The following is a 21,045-nucleotide window of genomic DNA, read 5'->3' on the forward strand; positions in this document are numbered from 1 at the left end:
CCTGTTGCAGGGACTTGCCATGGCCATGCCACCAAACTGGGTCTGCTGCTCCTTCAGCAGTGGCCAAGACTCTGTGGAAGGTGTTTTGTGGAGAAAGTGCCTGTCAAGGTGTGAGATGAGAAATCAGTAGCAGTCTGCATCAACAGACCATGTAATTTTGTATCTACAAGTACATGTTTTGAAATTCGATCTAAATTCTTTCCATTATGTCCTCCATCTGGCTAATTTTTAATTATAGGTGCCAGAAAGAAATTGTTCTACATAAAAGGGACCATTGCAGGGCACCCAGAGAGACAAATCATTGTTAGGAGGGGTGTATCTAGTGACTGGTAAAGCCATTAAGGTAGGGTGAAGAACTGGTTTGAATGGGGGCCAGCTGATTTTAACTGATGTTTCCAAAGGAAGCTAAATGTGCTCTAAGCTAACTGTGTCCACGTGGGAGGTATGCCTCTATTCTGATTTAATTATTTTCTTTTTTCATTAGTTTTTTTTTGTGTGTGTGTTTGTTTTTCAGTAGTGTGCTAACTAAATCATCTAGGAAGGTTTAAAATCAGGAAAAAACTGCAAGGGTTAATAAAGTCCTATTTTTGGATGCAGATTCTATTTTAAGGGAAAATGAGTGATAGTGGTTTTGGTAAAAAAAACTGAACACAGCATGGTGGTGACTGGAAGAATGGGATGATGACTTCAAGGATGGCTCTTGAAGAGGGTATCTTCTAGGCTGGGGTCTCAAGCCAGTTAGCTCAAGTGTCCCTTTAGAAGAAGCATCTAGTGTGGTGCAGGAAGCTGTGGTGGTCACCTACAGAGCAGCACACAGCTGATGGCTGGGGTGTCTGGCAGAGGGGCAGCACTCAGCACAGCGTGTCTTTCAAAGAGGCTTCTGTGGCATCGTGTGAAAATGCATTTTGCCCTTGCTGCCAGTGTTGATCAGCCTGTCCTGCTTGGTTTTTGAAGAATGAAAACCAGAAATCTGTAGTGTTCACTTGGTAAGGGAATGTTTTGTGCCATTTGAGCAGGAAATGTGCAGTCTTGAAGGGATCCCAATTGGCTGAATAGGCTGGAGTTGACATGACTGGATTAACAAAGGAACATCCATAGTCTTAAACTGCACAGATGCACTCTTTTTACCCTCCTCCTTCCCCTGCAACATCCCCTTCTCTTGCTATCTTTTTTAATCTATTGCCAGGTGAAGTGTTTCAGTGGCTGTGAACATTCAGTGCATGAACGTCAGGCCTCAGGCAAATCTTTCAAAACTCCTTGGGGAACTGGTGTTGTTTTCCAGGTGAATTGTCAAGAGAACAGGCCTGCCTTTGCAGTTCTTTTTCTGTTTCTCCCATCAGACCAAAACATCTCCTGCTGATGGGTGTGAGGAGGGAGGCTGACTGCTGGGCAGTGTGCTGGGAGTCAGCAGAGATGCCTTCTCACTGAGCTCTGCAATTGACCTGTTGTTATCCTGGGAAAGTTAGATTGTGGCTTTCTGCCATGCTTTTCCCACCATCCTTTCTCCCCCCTCCCCTTTCTTTTCTTCCTATTTAGGCAATGAGCTGTTTGGGAGAAGGAAATGCCTCTGATAATGTATATCCAGCATCTTTCACAGTGGGAAAGCTACCACAAAACTAGGAAGCAAAGTGAAAAATCAGTGAATAGAACTCTCTTTTTTTTCTTCCTAGTGGGAAACATCTTTTCACTCTGTCCCCAGAAGAACAAAACTGATAATAACTGTGTATCTTTCTGTGTATTATTTCACAGAATGCAGTACTATGCATGAGTAAATTGTCATTATTATTTCTTCAATAGGCAGCTAGCAAGCCTGTGGATATCAAAAGCAGGATAGAGAATATGTTATTTTCTGTTTTGCTTTCCAGGCATTTGATGTCAAGAGTTAGACAGAAGGAAAACACAAGAGCTCTGTCCTGTCTTTGACTTAAACAGGGACAGACATTAACAGCTCTGGTTAGTTTGGGTTTAGAATCATCTAACAGGATAATTTCTCGTGTATTTCTGCAGTGATTTTCTAAGTCTTTGTACTCAGGGGGTCTTTTGCTCATTTTTACTTTAGAAGTATTTTTCATGCCAGATAAACATTATCCTTTTTGTTTACAAATTCATCTCCATTGCTGGAACATATTTTTACCTTACAGAATGCTGTATCAGTAGGAACAGCATAATTATGGCTACAAATGCAGTTAGGTAGACTTTTTGCTTAAGAACACTTTATTATTTATTTATTATTTATGTTTTTAGTTTTGACTGGGGGGTTTGTTTTCACTTTGTGCCGTTCTGTTTCCCCCACAAGCACTATTCCCAATGCTTTTCACAGGGTAGACCTGATCTTTTCAAGGGGTGGAACGAAATAACCATGTCGAGTCCAAGTTTTCACAATGCAAAGTTGATTAGCCTACAACTTTCTATGTTGCCAAGTGACAGAAAGAGCTGATGGTAAACATGCCTTGGAATAATAAGTTATCATTTATTGCACTGGGCTGTGCAACCCAATAACAGAGCATTGCTTCATGGCCTGTTGCCTCAGGCTGGTAGGAGTTAAGAGTCAACTGAAGGAGAAGTGAAATGGAAAGTTATGTTTGCCATTGAGCCATTGTACAGTGCTCACCACTAAGAGGTGGTACTTGATGGCACGTCTAAATCTGCTGCTTCTGTGTGCAGTGTGGCAACTGAAATTGGATTAGTAGTTAATTTGTTTTTTTCAAATCAATTCCTCTTCTTTCTACAACTGTCAGCATAGAATACTGGGAGCTGGGAGAAGTTTACCAAAGACTTAATTGTGTACAGAGCACAGGATAATCCAAACTTTCAAGTAATGACTCACAAATGGTGCATTCCTTCCTTAACGTGTGATGTTGCCCTATATGCCACTTCCATGCCATTTAACTGGGGAGCAAGCTTCCAGGAACAGTCTCCCAGAGGCATGTTAATATTCACGTCTGAAACTGTGTTAGTAGAATACATTACTGTGACATAAATATCTTGGGTAATTGGGGGAGGGGGTGTTGGGAAAGGAGGTAAATTAACTGATAGCATTTCTTTTGCACTTAATTTGCATAGTTCTTTGATAACATTAAGGCACAAGAGAAAAGAGCACCATGAAAAACAGCACATAACACTGCTTGCTTTTGAACCTTTCTAAAGTAAAAATTTTACAGTAATAATGTGTACAAAGGAGGAAAGAGGCAAGAAGTAGGTGTATTAACTGACTTGGAGAGTGTGGGAAGACTTGAAATTTATAATGTTCTGCAGATCTTGGCAGTCTACCACGGATTCCCCTTGCCCCTCTGCTTTTCAACATGCATAAAGCCCACTGAGATGAGAAATAAACACCATATTGCTATCAGACATCACTAGGAATGTGCTTAAGTAGTGGATTCGGTTTAAGATCCAGTTAAATGCTGCAGTATTGCTGTGTTGATGAGAACTACAGCTCTATGTATATGAACTTGCAGTCATGTGCATGAGAAGAAACAGGACAAGATTTGAGGTTGGCAGTCTCAATTCCATTGACTTGCTCATCCCAACAGGCCATTTAAAAATGCAGTGGTACAAGTAGCACTCTTAAAAATATTCTTAGGCTGCTTCCTTGCGAGGATAAACCAAGTGCTTTAATATGAGTAGAACCATGAAATGAGGGAGAGAAAAGTGGGGAGAGTGTGTAAGAAGTAGTTCAGAAGTTTTGGTGAATAAAATCTTAATGTGGTCTAAATGAAGGGAATGTGTTGGCAGGCTCATTTCCATGGGGACAAGCTGACAGTGCGGATGTTTTCTTATGGTTCCCGTGCTGAAACCCAGTAAGAGACAAACTCTCACTCCCAGGATGACGTAGCCTTTTCTACCTGTTGCTGTGCCACTGTTTGAAGAAATCTCTGCAGCTTCCTCAGTCCTTTGGTTCTGGAGAGTCACCTTATGCTTAGTAAGATCCTTCTAGGTTGCTGTTGTCTTCATTGCACATTTCATATCCACACAACATGCTGGCTGTGGGACAGTATCTTGTGATCCTCAGCCTCTGATATTTGGCACCTAGCAATATTTTAAGAAACTGCTCTTTTCAGTTAGCATTGGTTGCATTTTTGTAATATTGAAGCGCTTTTCAGATATCTAGATGGTAATGGCTGACAGTTTGCCTGGAGAAACAAAGCTTCAAGAAGCTCTGCCTTGCCATGGGGATGGGCATGCCTAGATGCCCGGAGGGGCCATGTGTCCAACTGCACTAAAGCAGAGGCCTCATTCTGCATGAAAAATGTTATCCCAGTGGAGGGGTGTTGCTGAGATATGGTGTCTGGATGGAGCCTTGATGGTTACTACATTTGTAAAGGGCCCTGTGAGCAGAATTTTAATAAATTTTAATCCCAGGAGATTGAGTTCAAAGGGTTTCTCCCATCTATGATTTCTGCAGTTCTTTCTTCACATTCAACCATATTGTGATTTTATTATTACTCTTTTTAACACTGACAAACTTTTCCTAAGCAAAAGCTGGCCCTGAAAATCTGATGCTTGGTTTCCAAAATGGGATTGCTTAGCCATTTCATGTTGCAAGCAAAATTATACCAGCATGCTAATAGTTTGACAGGTCTGTTCTTGAGCAGAGCTGTTAAGCAAATAAACAAACAAACAAATACTCTGCTCATGCTTATATGCTGTGCTTTTGGTGTTTGCTATTTCCCACCCTCTGAAAATATTTTTAAGGAAAAGAATGTGGCTTCGAATATCTTTTTTACTTCTCTCATAATAAATTAATGTCATGCAGGCCATCTCTCCTCCTCCCCATATGTTGCAGCTTTTTAGAATATGAGTGCTCCATACATTATGAAAAGGGTATTTGGAGTAATTTTAAACAATATTCTGAAGTGACCAGGGTTTAAATTTGGTCTGGGATACTGAGCAGACCACACTTCCCACACTCTGCAGTTCCCTTGCTTTCAGTCCCTTAGGAGGGTTATGTAGAAGCTTTTCCCCTCCCAGAAGAAGCAAAGTGAAACATGAGCAGTGGCTGTGTTCTGCTGTAGCTGGCCCCAGTTTTCATAGGGACACTCATGAAGGCACCAGCAGGATCCCATAAAGCTGCAGGGGAAATATGGTAGGGCTGGTGCGTATTAGTCATCCTGAGTGGGCCAGTCTCACAGGGAGGAACATTGACTTCAGAAAAGCTGTGAAGTCGAGCACTGGGAAATTTTAGGTGTCACTCTGGAAATAGCAAGCCCACCAGTAGTTAGTGGATTTAAAAAGACAAATAGAGAAAAAAATTCCATGAAAATGGCATCCTGTCGTGCAACTTTGCTCTTCTGCATGCCACGTTTTCTGCTTGAGCATATTTGGCCACCATTCTAGCAACTCCACTTTGCTGCAGTGAATGGGGAACTGTATTTCACTGCTTTTGTAAAAAAAGTTTCTCTCCTCGGATGTCCTTAATGTTGTGAGTTTTTTTTCTTTCAGAGATGTCTTTGTTTCTCTGTTATCTTTAGCATATTCTTTTTGTACCTAAAACTGTACTTCTCATGTCCCTGGGCTTTCAAATTCCTTCAACAAGGAATTTGTTGAAGGAAAATGTGGAAAATGGGGGCAGAGCTGAGAGTAGGTGTTTTTCCACCTCAGTATAAGCCATTTTCCCCTCCTTCCTTGTAGGATGATAAGTCTTGAGGAGAAGCCCACAGGCTTTTGTCATTAGGCAGAGGTCCAGGGTGGGAAATTGGAGTTGGAAATCTCCTGGGCTTGCTGAAAGACTTTGGTTCAAGAAGAAGTAAGAGAAGTAAGGTCAAGGTGAGGTCAGTGTTGGCTACTGCACACGTTACGACCCCTAACTTTGTTTCAAAATCAAAACCAGCTTGAGACCAAGCTGTAAAAAGAAATGCCTGTGGTAAAGCCAGTTTACAGAGCAAGCAAAGCCTGAGCACAGTAATGTATTTATAGAAAGCACGTGGATTGGTTAGTAAGGGGGAGAGTGAAGCACAAGAAGAGTTGTGGAAGAAAGCTGAGGCAGTGAATTCTGCAGCATTTCATCCTTTTGAATGCACCAGCAACGCCTGGCCAGTACCTCATCATAAGGTGTGAAAGGGTCAGGATTCTCTAAAGAGACTAGTGGTTTGTGGTGCTTCAGTTCTGGGGTGCCAGTCTCGAAAGACCCTGTAAAGAGATTAATGTTAGTCCAGGCAAAAAATACACTATTCATGTCCATCATATAGGTTTCTGCCTAGGAAACTCAGAAATTGGTGAGGAGAGAAATAAAGGAACTGTGACTTCAGTTAAATGTTCCATTGTGTTCTTATCATTATTTGTGATAAAAGTGAAGAAATTTAATGGGCATACCTGTTGCTAGAGAGCTTGACTGATGCAGATAAGAACCTTTGGAGATGGTGCCTGGGAAAGTGGTTGGTAGACTGGGCTGTTTGACTGGTTTGGACAGACTGCTGGTGTTACACTGCTGAGCATTAAGTGGAGAGCTGGAAAATACCAATATTGGGACCATTTCTAAGTGTCTGTTTTTATTAGAATAAAAAGTACACAACCCCTAATTGATGTCTCTACCTCATGTAAACACACTGGAGAGAAAAAGGCTTTTGTTCGAAGTCAGCTGAGGCAAGTTACAGCCCACCAGGGCTGGAGGGGCCTGCCATGCCGCTTGCCTGCCAGCCCTGTGATCTGCATCCTGCTGGCTCCAGCTCTGTTTTCACTGCAGAGCAAACCAGTTTAATTTCCTGGACTGCAATCCCCTGCCCCACCCCACAGTTTGCTTTGTCTGTGTTAACTTTCTGCCATTTTAGTGATCTCAATCAGCTTATCATATGATACAATGAGTGCCAGAAGGAGCTCAGTGCTCCTGGGAGAAATATGTGACAGGAGGCTGGAAGGAGGCAGAGGAAGGAAGGGTAGGAGCTCCCTGCTGCAGGAGCTGGGATCTATTAACTTGGCTCCAGCTGTACTGAGAAACTGTACCCTTACTGTGGTGTAGCTGAAGGGAGATGACGTCTTGTTCTGGTCTAGCCATTGTGGGACAAGCAGAGAGCTCTTGCAGGTCTGATGCATCCTTTGCAGAAAACCCACTTTTCTTACCTGGAAAGACCAAACCAGTGAGAAATGTCCGAAGCACTAAGCATGGGCTAAGGTGATATAGCAAAGTATAGTAAAGCATGTAATATATCACCTAGGTACTACGCATTGGTTCATACAAATAAAATATGCAACACGTGGAATTTATTCTGACATGTTAATAAGCTATCATTACTGACAACAAGCTTTGCTAAACACAAGGGAAGCTGAGAATATAATCTATTTGTACTTGATAATCATAATTTTAATGTAGAGAAAAATAAATGGGTACTAAAATTTGAAGAGGAACACTTTAAGTTTGTTATTGTTGATTTAGCCATCTAAAGTATTTGTGGTATCTCCTAGGAAGTATCAGAAGGGCCCAGCACAGCTGGGAAAGACCCGGTGACTGGCACTCTTGTCCAAGTGTTTTGCTCTGTGTAAGCTGAAGGGATGGGTGAGATGCTGGTGCTGACTGTTCTCTCTCTCTCACTCAGGGTCGCCATGTCAAGACGGGTCAGCTGGCAGCTATCAAAGTCATGGACGTTACTGAGGTGAGTACAAGAACCTTCTGCATTATTAGCAATGTGTAAAATTTAATAATGAGATGGTATAAGGCTTGCATAATATTTCTGTTCATAAGGTTTACACTGTATTTCTGTTTAAAGGCATGGTCCTTGCATGTGAATGTTTGCTCTCTGCTTGTAGTACCTGACCTCTTCAGTCCATTTGTGTGAGATTTCTGTGTGCCTGTGTGCTGGGGCGTTTTGCCTTCAAAAATTGCATTGCCCAGTCCCAGGGCATATCGGTGCATGTAGCACTCTCTTTTCAGAAATTTTTTAGAAGAGGGGGAAAAGTTCAGATTGCTTGCTTCCCACTGTTTTTCTCTGAAAAGTATCATCTTGCTTTTACCAAAAAAGAAGGTGAGGTGTCTGCTTGATGTTAAGGACAGTGTTCTCCCTAGTACATCTGCAGCCTACAAAGGGTATATGTTTATTCAAAGGAATGAGTCCATTGTAGTTCCAAGAAGCCTAAAAGCAGAAACATCTGCAGGACTGATGAGCAGATTGCTAACAGAATTCAGCAGTGTAAAGTAGTTGTAGTAACTGACCCATGGAGATTTACTGTGGAGCTTTAGATGGGAAAGAGGGGAAATTAACCCAGTCAAAGAAATAAAAAATATATGTCTATATTTGAATCCTTGGGTATCTTACAGTTTATGCTGTTCAAGAAGCAATCAGTTTAAATTAAGTTTTCAAAACAGATGAAGAAAAGCATGGGTTTCTCTCTATTACTCTGTTTGTGATATGTGGAGTTCCATTCACAAATTAACAGCTTCAAATTTAAAATTGAATGAGATACTCCCATGTGATATCTGCAAAGCTTGACTGATACTGCTCTTCTGTAGAGAGGTTGTGCCTTTTCAAATTGTCATATTCTTCTGAGCTCCTGAGTCTTACACAGGGGGAATACTTAAATGAATGCATGTACATTGTGCAGAACAGGGGTCTTTGGCCAAGATGGGCCAAATATTGCTTAGTGTGGTTATAGGTGCAATGAGTAAAAATGGCCTTGGACACAAGGTCCTAGATGAGTGGTGGGGTGTAATGGGTAAACAGGCAGGAGAGAGGAAAACAAGAGACAGGGTTAGGTCAACTGATAGGGCTTCAGTCTTATCTCTGAATCTCTAGTGATTGATGGGCAGTGTGACTGCTGCTCTCTAACATCAGCTGTTGTGTCTGCCAACAGCTAGATATTCCTTTTTTGTCAGATGGCTTGATAAAGATCAATTTTCAGCTGAAGTTTTTCAAAGGCTGCCTTCATGAGGAGGCAATGCTTTTTTTGCTGCAGTTAACAGAGAAACCAAAGAAGAATGATGGTTCATTGCATGTTCTTTGCACAGCAAATGTTTTCATCTGTGCAGCAGTTTTACACAGGGCAACTTGCTGGACTGTGCATGACAATGGCTTCTTCCATAATACTAAGATTGGCTCTATTGCACACTCCCTCTGTTTTTAATAGCATGTAGTAATCACAAGCAGTTGTAATAGAGAGGTTGCACAGAAAAGGGAAGACAGTTGAAAAATGCTGGTTTTAGTATGGCTAAGCTTATATTGCAGGAGTAAGTTTTGAAAAGCACTGTCTTTTATCTCATAAGTGCAATGCTTTGTAGGGGATGAAGGGTTGTCAGAGGGAGGAATTTGGAGATGTTAGCTAGCCCCATGCAGCTTAAAAGCATTGTCATTCCTACCAGTGGAGCTCATGTGTTTTTGCTTCAAAGAGCTCACAGAGACTAAAAATGTGTAAATTCATCCAAGTTGTAGTAACTCAGCTCCACTTTTTAACACCAGGCATGGGTGATATTGTTACATGTACCATTTTCTCACCAGTGGCAGATGTGGCTGTAGGATGTTCTTGTCCAGCCTTGCTCGCTGGTTCCTTGCCCGTTTCCCAACATTTGTGCTGACACAGCTGCCTTGGGGTCAGATGGTGACCTGGATCAGTGAACAGGCTCTGGTTCCACTTTTAAAATACCCTTACTCCCCTCCTTCCCATGGTTATTTATAACCTGATTGGTTCATTGATTGAGTTCAGCACATGATGTTGCAAGCTCTTGTGTGGTTATTATACAGAAGGTGGCATGAGACTGGAAAAGAGGCACTGCTGGCCATCAGGGAGAAGGGGCAGTAACTCAAATTGATATTTCTGCCAGAGATAACCATATCCTCAAGCCAAAGCTTCAGTTTCTCAAGGGTTCATTTCATGAGCACCTCCTTTGCTGGCAAACAATGCAGGTCTATCCTCGTTCTAGCTTGCCACAACTTATGGAGACAGTGGGAGGAGAGAACATGGGGACAGTGACTTCATCCTTAGCACTGTTCCAAAAGAAATCCTGAGGGAACCACAGCCACAAATTCACCTTCTCCGCCTGCTTTAAGACCTATAGTTAGATGAACTGCTAATGGTAATATCGTATCCATGCCATGAAGAAAGAGGCTTGAGTGGAAACTATCACAAAACTGAAATAATGGTTTTCTGATGAGTGGTTGCTTGAAGCTGTAGGTGATTTGTGCCTATGTGCATGTTTTATTGGCAGTGTTACGCCTTTCTGCCTAAATTCAAGTGGTGCCATGGGGGATATCTGATTATTTTGAATAACCTGAACTGAGAACAGACACAAGACTTCCTTTCTTTTAGGGTATTTCTGACCCAGTGCTTGTTTTGCCAAATGCTTAACAAATTAGGAAACTTAATGGATTAGCATGCTCTTTGGGCACACCCCAGATTTTCAGTTTTCAAGGCCATGATTCTGCAATTCACACATTGCTCAGGATCAGCAAAGTTATGTCAGTTCTGGGCTGTAAAGCTTTGATCATCCACACAGGAGAGATGTCCAAGTCAGAGTGAAGGCTTTCCTTAAAAAGTTTTGGTTGGCATGAAGAAAATGAGGTATTATAACCTCTGACTCGAGGCATTGGAAGAAATATTACTCTATGTAGTGCACATGGCACTGTGGAAATGCCATCTCATCTTTTCTTGTGGTTTTCTCTTTAGATTTTAATTTTGTAAAGAATGGTGGCAAGGATGAGAGAAAAGGAGGTGGGCTGAAGCCTATCAGCTTGATCTTTGAATAAATTATAATTAGTTAGTTCTGCTGCCTGAAACGTTGGGGGATGCTGATGTGCATAAAACTTCCCTGCCTCTTCTACATTCCTCCTTTCTAAACAAATAAGAAAAATACTTAGAAGACTGGATCTTTACTGATCTTTAGATCTACAGCACTAAAGCAAGCTCTAAATGGAACTGTAAGACCGAAAGATCTATAGGTATCACTATAGAATGGTGGACAGGTATGTCTTCTTTTCACTTTCAAAGGGCAAAGCTGCAGTGTGTGCAGGCTGAGAAAATTTCACTGGAGCATAGAACAAATAAAACTGAAAACCCCACCAGTTTTCATCAATGGAAAGCTATTCTTATTCCTTGTTGGAAAGAGCCCAATGACTGTAAAAGGGGAACAGTGCAAGCTATTGGCATATGCGCACTTTAAAAATTGTTTTACAAAATTTACACATGTAGGATGAATTTCACGCTGCATGCTTGTTGTGAGGGAGGCATTATATGTACTCTGTCATTAATCTTTCTATTGTAAGGTCTCCGTTCCTTTTGTGACATTGGTTTGGAAGAAGGCGGTGTTCAGTCTGTGTTGATCCCTTCCACTCACTGACCATACTGTTAGGTTTTCATGATCCTAAGATTGCCCTGACTCCTAAGATTTAGCAGTCCCTGTTTACTTAGAAGAATCTGTTTTCATGTGAAGCAAATAGCATTTAAAACCTTCGCAAAGCTTACTTGGCAAATCTGCCTGCATCCAAGCTGTTAACTTGCATTACACCCTAAATCTTGACTCTGCTTTAACTGCTTTGGAGCCTTTCCTTGCAGCTGCATGGTTGTTTCCAGGGTCGCTCCTGTGTTCTGCTTCCAGCAACACTTTTCTCTTTGAAAATTTTAGTAACTGACTTTGAGGGAAAAACACAATTGCTTCTCTTCTGTTTGTTATAACCCCTGACGCTGCTGCTTCTTCCTCCTACCTCTTCCCACACACACTCTTGGCATCCCTTGGGAAAGTTTTCCGCATGCCTTTTTTAATAGCACCATTTCTCAGCTCTTGTGCCCAGTGTTTCATGACTTGTCCAATCTAGTCTGTGTAAAATTATGCTAAGTAAACAACTGGATACTGTATCCTGCTGATTTATGAAAGAAGTTGGATTGCTTTTAGTGCTTGCCTGTCTTGCCATTTCTGTGTGTCCTCTGCAGAAAAATTAACCTCAGACCAAAGCCTCCAGGCCTGTAGAGAAACAGGGACATCTCCTATGCCTAGACAGGAAAGATTCCCTGAGTTACTCATTACCATCTTCCTTACTCTGCTGGCTCCTTATTTCTGTTGCAATAGGAGAGTCACTTTGATTTTTTTGAGTCTTTATCTTATGGCCTACGTGGTGGTATAAACTACAGTCATGTGGATAATTTGTCCTTTTTCCACAGGACATCTCAAAGCAGTCTGCAAAAAAACTGCAGATAAATAAAAACATGCATTCGCACATAAACTAGCAGACAAAATGAGGGAAAATGACATAATAAGCCAAACCAAAAGTTTGCCCTACTATGTATGTTCTTGTTTTCCCCATGAAAACTCAAAGACAATCCATGGATTTTGATCTATTTGAAGGGGGGAAAAAAAAAGGCTCATTCTGGAAAATTGGGAAATTGTCCCAGTGCAAAAGAACTGGGTCAAGCCAGCCTGGAGAAGCTAAATATGAGCCATCCTTTTAGTGTAGAGATATGAATGCAGTGCTTTACCTGGCTTTATTTGGCTTAGTGCAGCTGCCTGATAAAGTACTTATGTACCAGTCCATGGCTGTACCAATTGTGAAGTTAGCCAAAGCAAACCTAAAGTCACTAGAGTTACCAAAGTCTTTGCCCTTCCAGTGTGTCATAGGAGTCACTTCTTCTTAATGTGAATTGGGCAAAATTGATAAGGGACTTAAAAATCCAGATTGTTCCATGGAGAGTACTGGCATTCTGCTTGCTTGTCCCTGAAATGAAAGATTGCTTGCTACTAGTCTGTACAACGTTTTGCAGTCTTTGGTTAAACAGTTACTTGGCAAAATAAAGAATTGTTCTGTGCAAACAAAAAAAAAAAAACCCCAAAAAACGAAAGCTATTTACAATCTCGACAGCCCTGCTGTCCAGTTCTCCTGAAGGTGATTAACCTATGATCTCTTGTAGGGATTAGGTTAAGGGGAAAAAAAAAAAAAAGTTGCTGGGAATTATATATTACAGTTCAGAGGAAAACGGAGCTGGAGCTGGACAGAGTGGTCCCTTGAGCTGTAACATCTGGTTTTGGAGGAGGTCAAAAAGAGCTACAATAGTCTTGCAGCCAGTAGGGCAGCCTTTGTTGAACTGCAGAGCATTTATATAATTGGCTGTTTCCTTCTTTAATTGAGATCCCTCACCTACCTCTGCTTCATGCCCTCGCCCAGCAGCTTGGCACAGTTCTTCCCCCTGCTTTACCATGGACCCGATGCCAGGAGGTTCAGCCCTGGGTGCTGGCTGATCTCTGTGTGGGACCAGGCTCAGCTGAGCTCCATGCTGCTTTTTTTTCTGCAAGAGTCCTGTTTGGGTCAGGCAGAGGTGGTCCTGTCCATCTACAGGGCGAGGGCAGGGCATAGAGCCTTGCAGGGGCACCAGACATGTCACAACACCCCTGCCCTTGGGTGGCTGGGAAATTCCTTGGATTGCCAGCTCATAGTTCTAACAGTAGAATAACATTTAACTCTAAAAAGCCTTTTGTCCTTACAAGGAGCAGTGACTTTATTGCCCAGCAAGGCAGATACATCTAACACCTGGTTTAAGTCAGAGCTTCGATTTCTGGACTCAACCCAAGAAATTTTCTGGAGCAATGCTGGCACCAGTTTGGATAAAGGGCAAACTTCCACTCTCTTCATCTGATTATTCAGGGGTTAGCAGGATTGTCAGGCTGGAGAAGCTTATTTTGAAAGGGGAGGATGCAGTTTGATGCAGTTGCAAAGAGACTGAATAGGGAGCTTCACAGGGGTTTGAGATCAGGGGAAAAAGCTGTGGGAAATTACACTGGTGGAGTGAGCTGATGTTGAGCACTAAGGCTCTGCATTACTGTGTCTCTGTGAAGAGCAACTTTGCATTGATACTGTGTGAGGGAAATATTGGCAAAGGAGAGAGAAGGAAATGGATGTAAAACATTCATACATGCTTGTTTCTCTGTGCTTATTTCAACATATGTTTTCTCCTTATGCAAGATTCCCACCTGTGAGGAAGACAGTTTACATGCAAAGCCTATCGTCAGTTGTCCTTGTGGGCATACTTCTCTATGTATTTTAATAAGCTTGTTTTGGAAACCTGACTGTTTCAAGGCTGAAAGAAACAAATATGTTCCTTTTGCCACGAAGATCCTTGAGGGCACCAGTGCAGCACCTCTCAAAAGCAACAGAGCTTTTGCTCTAAAGGCTTCATAGTGCTCATTTAGTAGGATTCCTGTTGCATGGCTTTTTCAGTTGAGGCTGGGCAATGGCTTCATGCTCAAAGTTGATTGTGGAATACAAGTGTCAATAAAGTGTAAAGAAAGCAGTGTTGCCTCTGCCTTCTCATCTGTATGCTTATGTCTGATGTACAGGGTTCTTGTCCTGTCTAGCAGAAAATGTTTTACCAGTGCTCTGTAAATTGAAGTGTAGTTTAGATGACACAACCTGAAGTTATGGCCACATAAAGGGAACTTTGCTGTAGTTTGGAGTGTAAAAGAATCTCCTTTGTTGTAGGGAGACGGCTTTAAGATTTTGCCCACCTGGCTTTATGAGAACCAGATAACACTGCTATAGCACAGCAGAAGATGCTCAGGATATGCTCATCAGCTGTGGCACTGCTATTGCTAATTGTATGTGAGAGCACATGTTTAATATTGGAGCATAATGGAAATGGCTGCAGCTGATTTCTATAGGCAGAAGGGCAGGATTGCATATTAAGATTTCTCTGCAAGTCTTGAGCTCTTTGGACAAGTCTGGACTTGTTCAGACTTGTTAAAAAATTTCTTTCCTTTGGTCTGGTGGTGCAGCTGCAGTGACACCCTGAGAAAGAAAGAGTAAGTCATCTAGGTGAACTCATTGACATCTGTTACCTGTCCAGATGGGCAATACTCATGCATTTAAGCTCTAATACTGTGACTATTTTTCTTCAGTCATTAGGCTTGATACCTGCAATCATCTGAAGTCCTGCTGTTAGCAGTGGCAGAGAGGTCACTAATGACACATTTTGTATGTATACAAATGACTGCTAGGATCAGTCTGTGTCCTGGACTCTGAGACTTCACCACTGCTAGCATTAATGTGGGTAGCATGCAGATGCTTTCACAGTTGAGATATTTTACCTACAGGTCGTACCTGCTCTAACATGAATTTGAGCAATAATAACCTGTGCAAATTCTAATGATGGAGCATTTCTTCTGAGCTGAGAGGAGCGTTTGTGCAGGTGATTTGCTGCTGCCTTCCCCAGTGCTGAGCTCTGACTGTCTCCACTGCTAATGAGGTTTGAGTTCTGATGGGAAACAAATGTTTTGTGTGCAGATAATAGCAAAAAGTACGGTGCTGCATTTTTTATCATTTCTATCAGACACAGCACAGCTCAATTTACCCCCAGTGAGTCAGACATACTGTCTACTCAAGGATAACAAGACAACCCTGTCAATACAGTGTTAGAGCATGTGTGCTCTTGCCAGTTTGGGCAGAGTGAAACCAATAACGATTGTGACAGAGCATTGTGCTTTCATTTTAGCAGGTTTCAAGGCTGAACTCAGGTCAGCTGAATATTCTTCCTGTCTGCATAGGCAACCAAAAGATCACAGGTCCAGTATAAGCTGCTGTTTTTCAGAAATACACTTTAAAATCTGGCTTGGGCATTAAGATCAAAGTCAGGGGAATTAATTCTCTGTTTATATTAAAGGGGATATATCTGCTTGAAATGTAATCTCTCTTGACTGTGTTTAATTGCATTTTCATAAACTGCACCTGCCTGTGGGCCCCTCCTGTTTGTGCTGCAGCATTCCGTATTTTTATCTTGACTTCCTAAGGAAATTAGGCTTCTTGGTTATACTGAGCATGTCCTGGTTTCTTTTTCACCAAATACCATTTGGATCTGCTGGTTGACTTCAGCCAAGTTTAATGAGGAGGAGAAATTCCGGAGATCCAAAGTCCTGACAAGTTAGGTGAAAACTGGCAGGCTGCATGGAGAAGGGAGTGGCTGAAATTTATAGCCTCTGCTTTGAAAATGATAGGCAGACCTTAGCCACCTTCCATTATCAGTCAGCTGGCCACTGTTTTGCAGTAAATCATGAGGAGAAAGTAGATCACTTCATTTTTCATTTAAAGAAAAAGTTCTGTGCAGTGTAGCACATGAAAACTACTTTCAAGCATTTTTAAATCTCCTCTGGTTCTTTCTTCAGTTTATGAGTCCACAAATCTAGTACTGTACATTTGAGATTATTTTGTATGATCTCTCTCTCCCCTCCTTTCTTAACATGCCTATGTGTATATATAAAGATAAAACACCAGTGTTATTCTTCAACATTTAATGAGTCAAAAATGTTTTTTCTAAGTCCCTCGACAGGGCTTCTTTTGCAAGGCACAGTTTGAATGATTTTGCATGGAATTGTTGGCTAAAATAGAGTCTTAAAGCCCAGCTCCTGAATCTAGAGATTATGGTAGCGAGTGCTAATGCTCGAGGACCTGGGAATTCATTGTACTCTAAGCTGGTTTGTAAGCACAATAAACACTGCCCTAGTGCCTCAAGTATTCTGCTTCCCCTGTGCCAAATTCCTTAAATATGCAATGGAAAGCACACAGCTGAGCTAGTGTTGAAAGAGCCTTGAAGATGCTGTGCAAACTAGTTCAGTTGATCAGTGTAAGAGAAGATTCTGTTTGTCTCCAGAGCCCATAAGTGTCTCTTATCCTTTCCAACAAGGCTCCTGTGTACATACCTCTAGATAGAAAGTAGTCTCTCTGTCAGAAAACAGTAGATAAAGTGGAGAACACTTTAGCTAGAAGTGCAAAGGTGTTGTCATTAAGTTGCAAAGATTGGTGCTTCATAGTAAGCACACAGTTTAATCTTACTCTCTCTTATTAAGACCAGGCTTCAAGCACTATTAGAACAATGGAAGTCTGGCCACAGAGGCTTTTTTTTTTTCCAGTTGTGGTGTTTACCTGTTGATTTCTTTAAAATGTCAGGCTTTATTTCTTGAACACTTCATCAGTGTTTTGTTCTGAAACACTGTGAGAAGTGAACAAGCTAACTATCAGAAGTACTACTATTCCTGTGTGGACAGCAAGCAGGAGGGTGTTGTGTTTTGCCTCACATCCACCAGGTAAAATGGTAGTTTTGTACTTAGCTGGTGCAAAAGATGGAGGTGGGAGTTCCAATAGCCTGCAATCTTTTGCACCTCGTTCTGTAAGATGATGGGTGCCTTCACAGGTGTCCCTCTCTCTGCCTAGTGGAGGGGCCAGTTCCAGAAGTGAGCTCAGCTTTGTGTGTTGGTTGGTGTATGAGATGTTTCTGCAGTGTTTCTCTTCAGCAGGAATATTTTCCACTGTAGCACCTTCTTCCTGAATCAAGTTTTAGTGTTTGATTTTAGATGTGGTAAGAACTAAGTGGAAATCCCAGTGTAAATGCAGCAGCCCACAGACCTTTGGATAGCTCTTCCTGTCCTGGCTAAGCACCATGGCTCTGCCTGCAAGAGTAAGAAAGGAGAGCATCCATGATCCCTGAAAATAGTTTTCTCATGTGGAATATTTTACTGAATGGAAATGTAATTGGGCAGAGAGACCAGAGGCAGCAGGGAGAGAGAGCATCCTGGTGGCTGCTTGGCTCCCTCTGCTCTAACCTGTCCTGGCTGGGGCTGCAGGACAGGCAGCCCTGAGTCAATGCTGTGGAAACACTGATGCAAAGGCAGCATTATTACTGAAGGTTTTAGTTGTCTCTTGTATTTCTTACCTCAGCTCCCTTTTCACTAGCATTTATTGTAGTTGCCTCCCTTTGAACCTGTAGGACAAAATGTTTTTTATAAATGACTTTGTTGATTTTCATTTTGAATCTGTCTTTCTGCTTCTCTTACTACACTCCTTTGCAGCAATTTTTAAAATGTGCAGCCTTGCATAAATTATAAAATGATAGAGTCACACCGATTTATAGATCAGAGGGGGCAGCATGGTCAAACAAGTCTGCACTCAAATTTGAGTCCCTGAGGGAGATATCTGTTCCTATGTCAGAATTGCTGCTTCTCCCCAGTTCTGATTAAAAAGTTTGGGAAATGTACCCAGCCCAGTCTTGGTTTGCAACACAAATTTTAAGAGTTGGCACTGATCATGTAAAAGTGGATGGATCAGCATGTAAATGTAAACTCATTCTCTGTGCCTACAAATGAAAACACACTATGTGTAAACTCAGGAAAGGATTTCTCCTACTGGCAGGGGAAAAAAGAAGGAATAGTTGCATTTTCTGTTTGTAAATGTTCAGATGGCATCCTCTTATGTTAAAGTGCTTCTCCTGACATAGGTGTCTATGGTCTCCCCGTTTCTAGTTACTTCTCCCTAGAGATAAGGTTTTACAATACAGCAAAGACAATTGGGTGTCTGGTTGCTATTGCAGGGAGACCCCTGCCTCTCTTCCCTTCCCTTCCAAGTTCTCCTTACACCAGAATCTATCAGGTCCCATCCTGTGCTCCACTGGCTAGGAAATATATATATAATTTTAATAATATAGATCTTTCTACTGTTTTTGCCCTCACTAAAGCTGGCCAGGGTGTGGGTGAGAGGGGCCAAGCAGGACGGAGAAGTGGCAGCTTCTGGGAGCTGGCCTGCAAGCAGCCAGCTGTAACCACAGGGCTACAGTTGTGAGGCTGCATGAGGAACCCGGAGCCATCCCTTCAGTGCAAATCCAGGAGGAAAGCTGGCTGCAACGCCTTTCCAACATCTTCGCTGCATCTTTCTCAGCCACCTATGGTGACAGCTCTGAGGGACTGTTTGTAGTGCTTCAACCTGCAGGTTTAGGAATAAAGAATGGAGTGTAAAGGTGTTCTGCAGGGATTCCCCTACCCTCTGATTCTTTCCACTGTGTAACAGGCTATTTTTAGTCTGTCTACTTGCCTTAGAAATTACTTCACTTTCTGCTTTGGATGATTTCCATAGCATTCATTGTGATTCTGAATTCCAGTGTTCAGGATAATAGCGGAGCAAAGAATTGCTGTGTGGCAATTGCTGTGTGGTCAATTCCAGTGCTGGAGCTGGAAAACCTGTGCTGAGGATGTGTGGTGCCAGCTGCCTCTGACCTGGTGACCTATGGGAGGCTGGCTTAGCTGAACTGCATTGTGGATCATGCCCCATGTTTGCAGGCAAAGATCCTCTTTAACCCTGAGTTTAACAGCACTTTGGTTAGTGAATGGCAAAGGAAAACAACCCTTTAGTGAACTAATCCAGGTAGCCAACATAGATCTACCTCTGAAAGACATCTGTTTGTTTTAAGTCAAGTCCAGAGTCAAAAGCCCAGTCTGCCCTTGCTGTGTATGTTTGATGGTACCATTGCTAATTTGCTGAATGCCTCTCATTCTTCCTCCACATAGTAGTTAGATATGATTTAAATTGGCATCATTTAAATTTTCTTAGTCAATGAAGTGCTCTTAAGCTATGTAAGGTGTTAAAGCAGTCCTTGTTGTGGGAAACACTGCTCATCTTAACATTGTTGCATATGATGCATCTAATCATTTGCCACTCTGACATATAAAAATAATCATAGAACCAAAGAATCACCAAGGTTGGAAGAGACCTACAAGATCATCCAATCCAACTGCTCACCTGGCACTATCGCTGTAACCCCTAAACCACTGGACCCACATCATCCAGCACCAGATCCACAAATTTCCAGGGATGGTGACTCTACCATCTCCCTGGGCAACCAATTCCAAAGCCTGACCAACTGAACAGTGAAATTTTCTTTTTAATATCTAATCTGAATCTCTTCTGTTTCAGCTTAAGGCCATTTTCTGTGTCCCTCTCACTGAAGGCACAGCAGAAGAGATTGTTCCCCACCTCACTACATCTCCTTTCAGGCAGTTGTAGAGAGTGATGAGGTTGTAGAGAGTTGTGAGGTCCCTCCGAGCCACCTTATCCCACTCCCTCACTGTGTCTCACACATGATTTCTAGACCCTTCACAAGCCTTGTTCCCCTTCTCTGGACACACTTCAGCATCTCAATGTGCTTTTTATATATTTTATATTGCTAGTTCTGTAATAAGTGCGTTTCATACAGCTGGTTGATAAAGCAGGAGAATGCAATTCAGTGGGTTTGGGCAGTGTTGCTGTTTCCTAGGAAAGGCCTGCATACTTAGAATCTGTGAGGCAGTGCTGGATCCAGAGGGGGATGAAGACTGACTTGACTGGCAGTTAATAGGAAATTTTCTTAGATAAAACTGAAGAGATTTCTTCTTCTGATTTCTCTGCAGCTTGATAATGTTTGGGATTAATATACTTGTGGGAATTAATATATTCAGGAGCTGTATATTCAGTGGAGAGTAGAAATTGAGCCTAATGCTATGGGTCAATATAGATCTAAAAGCTGAAATTCAGTGGGGTTGTGTTGGTTTTTTTTTTTGTTTTTTTTTTTTTTTTTTAGTATGAAGACTATATTTTTACGAATTTTAAGTACCACTCTGGATAGATTGGTTCCTTTTTGGATTAGAGATCTAATCCATGATTGTTTACAAAAATACCCATATTCATCAGCCTTTGGAGAACAAATGGCTACTCAGGGCACGGATAAACAGTCACAAGCACTCAGTGTGGTTTCATGAGGTGTTCTGTGCTCCTTGAAACGTGGCCATCCTCACCTGGTGTGGCAGATGAGCAGTGATGTCTTGTGCAGGTGTTTTTCTGCGTTTGTCTCCTGATTGCACTCAAAGTGAATAGATGTGTGACTGCTCTGCTTTTGGCCATCACTAGAGGGCTTCAGAGGGAGAAACCTGCTTGCCTCCTACACGATATCAGGAGCCAAATGTTTCTTCTGAAACCTGATACACAGCATTGTAACAGAGACGTTCTAGTTATGCTAGTAGGAGCCTATTGGTGTTCAAGAGTTTTTTTGCATCTTTTGTTCAGGGAACTTCTTCCATATTTTTTTTCCTTTCTAAGCTTCTCTTGTAATTATCTTTACAAGATGAATGGTATAACAGGTGTGAGGTGAGTAGGGCTGGTGGGCAGCTGACACCAGTTTTGCAGAGCCCTGAAGGGAGGCGACTGGCAACGTGCAGGTTGTTGGTGTGCATGGGCATGTGCCCCACTCTCACTGTGGAGAGGTGGCCAAAACTGGCTCGTGACTGGTGCATGGATGTACACTCTGTGGTTCCTCAGGAAGAGCGTCTGCTCACGCACTAAAGGCGTGAGG

At 42.1% G+C, this 21,045-nt stretch overlaps 1 protein-coding gene across 3 annotated transcripts in view; it reads left to right on the plus strand.

Moving 5' to 3' along the window:
• Window positions 1-21,045, plus strand: part of MAP4K4 (mitogen-activated protein kinase kinase kinase kinase 4) — a 163,533-nt gene that overhangs the window by 70,381 nt on the left and 72,107 nt on the right. For all 3 annotated transcript variants that reach the window (XM_077781543.1, XM_077781544.1, XM_077781545.1), the window contains exon 3: window positions 7,530-7,586. In XM_077781543.1, coding sequence (XP_077637669.1) covers window positions 7,530-7,586 — 57 coding nt within the window. The remainder of the gene's footprint in view (window positions 1-7,529; window positions 7,587-21,045) is intronic.

The sequence above is a fragment of the Lonchura striata genome, chromosome 2 (assembly GCF_046129695.1).
Source record: "Lonchura striata isolate bLonStr1 chromosome 2, bLonStr1.mat, whole genome shotgun sequence".
NCBI lineage: Eukaryota > Metazoa > Chordata > Aves > Passeriformes > Estrildidae > Lonchura > Lonchura striata.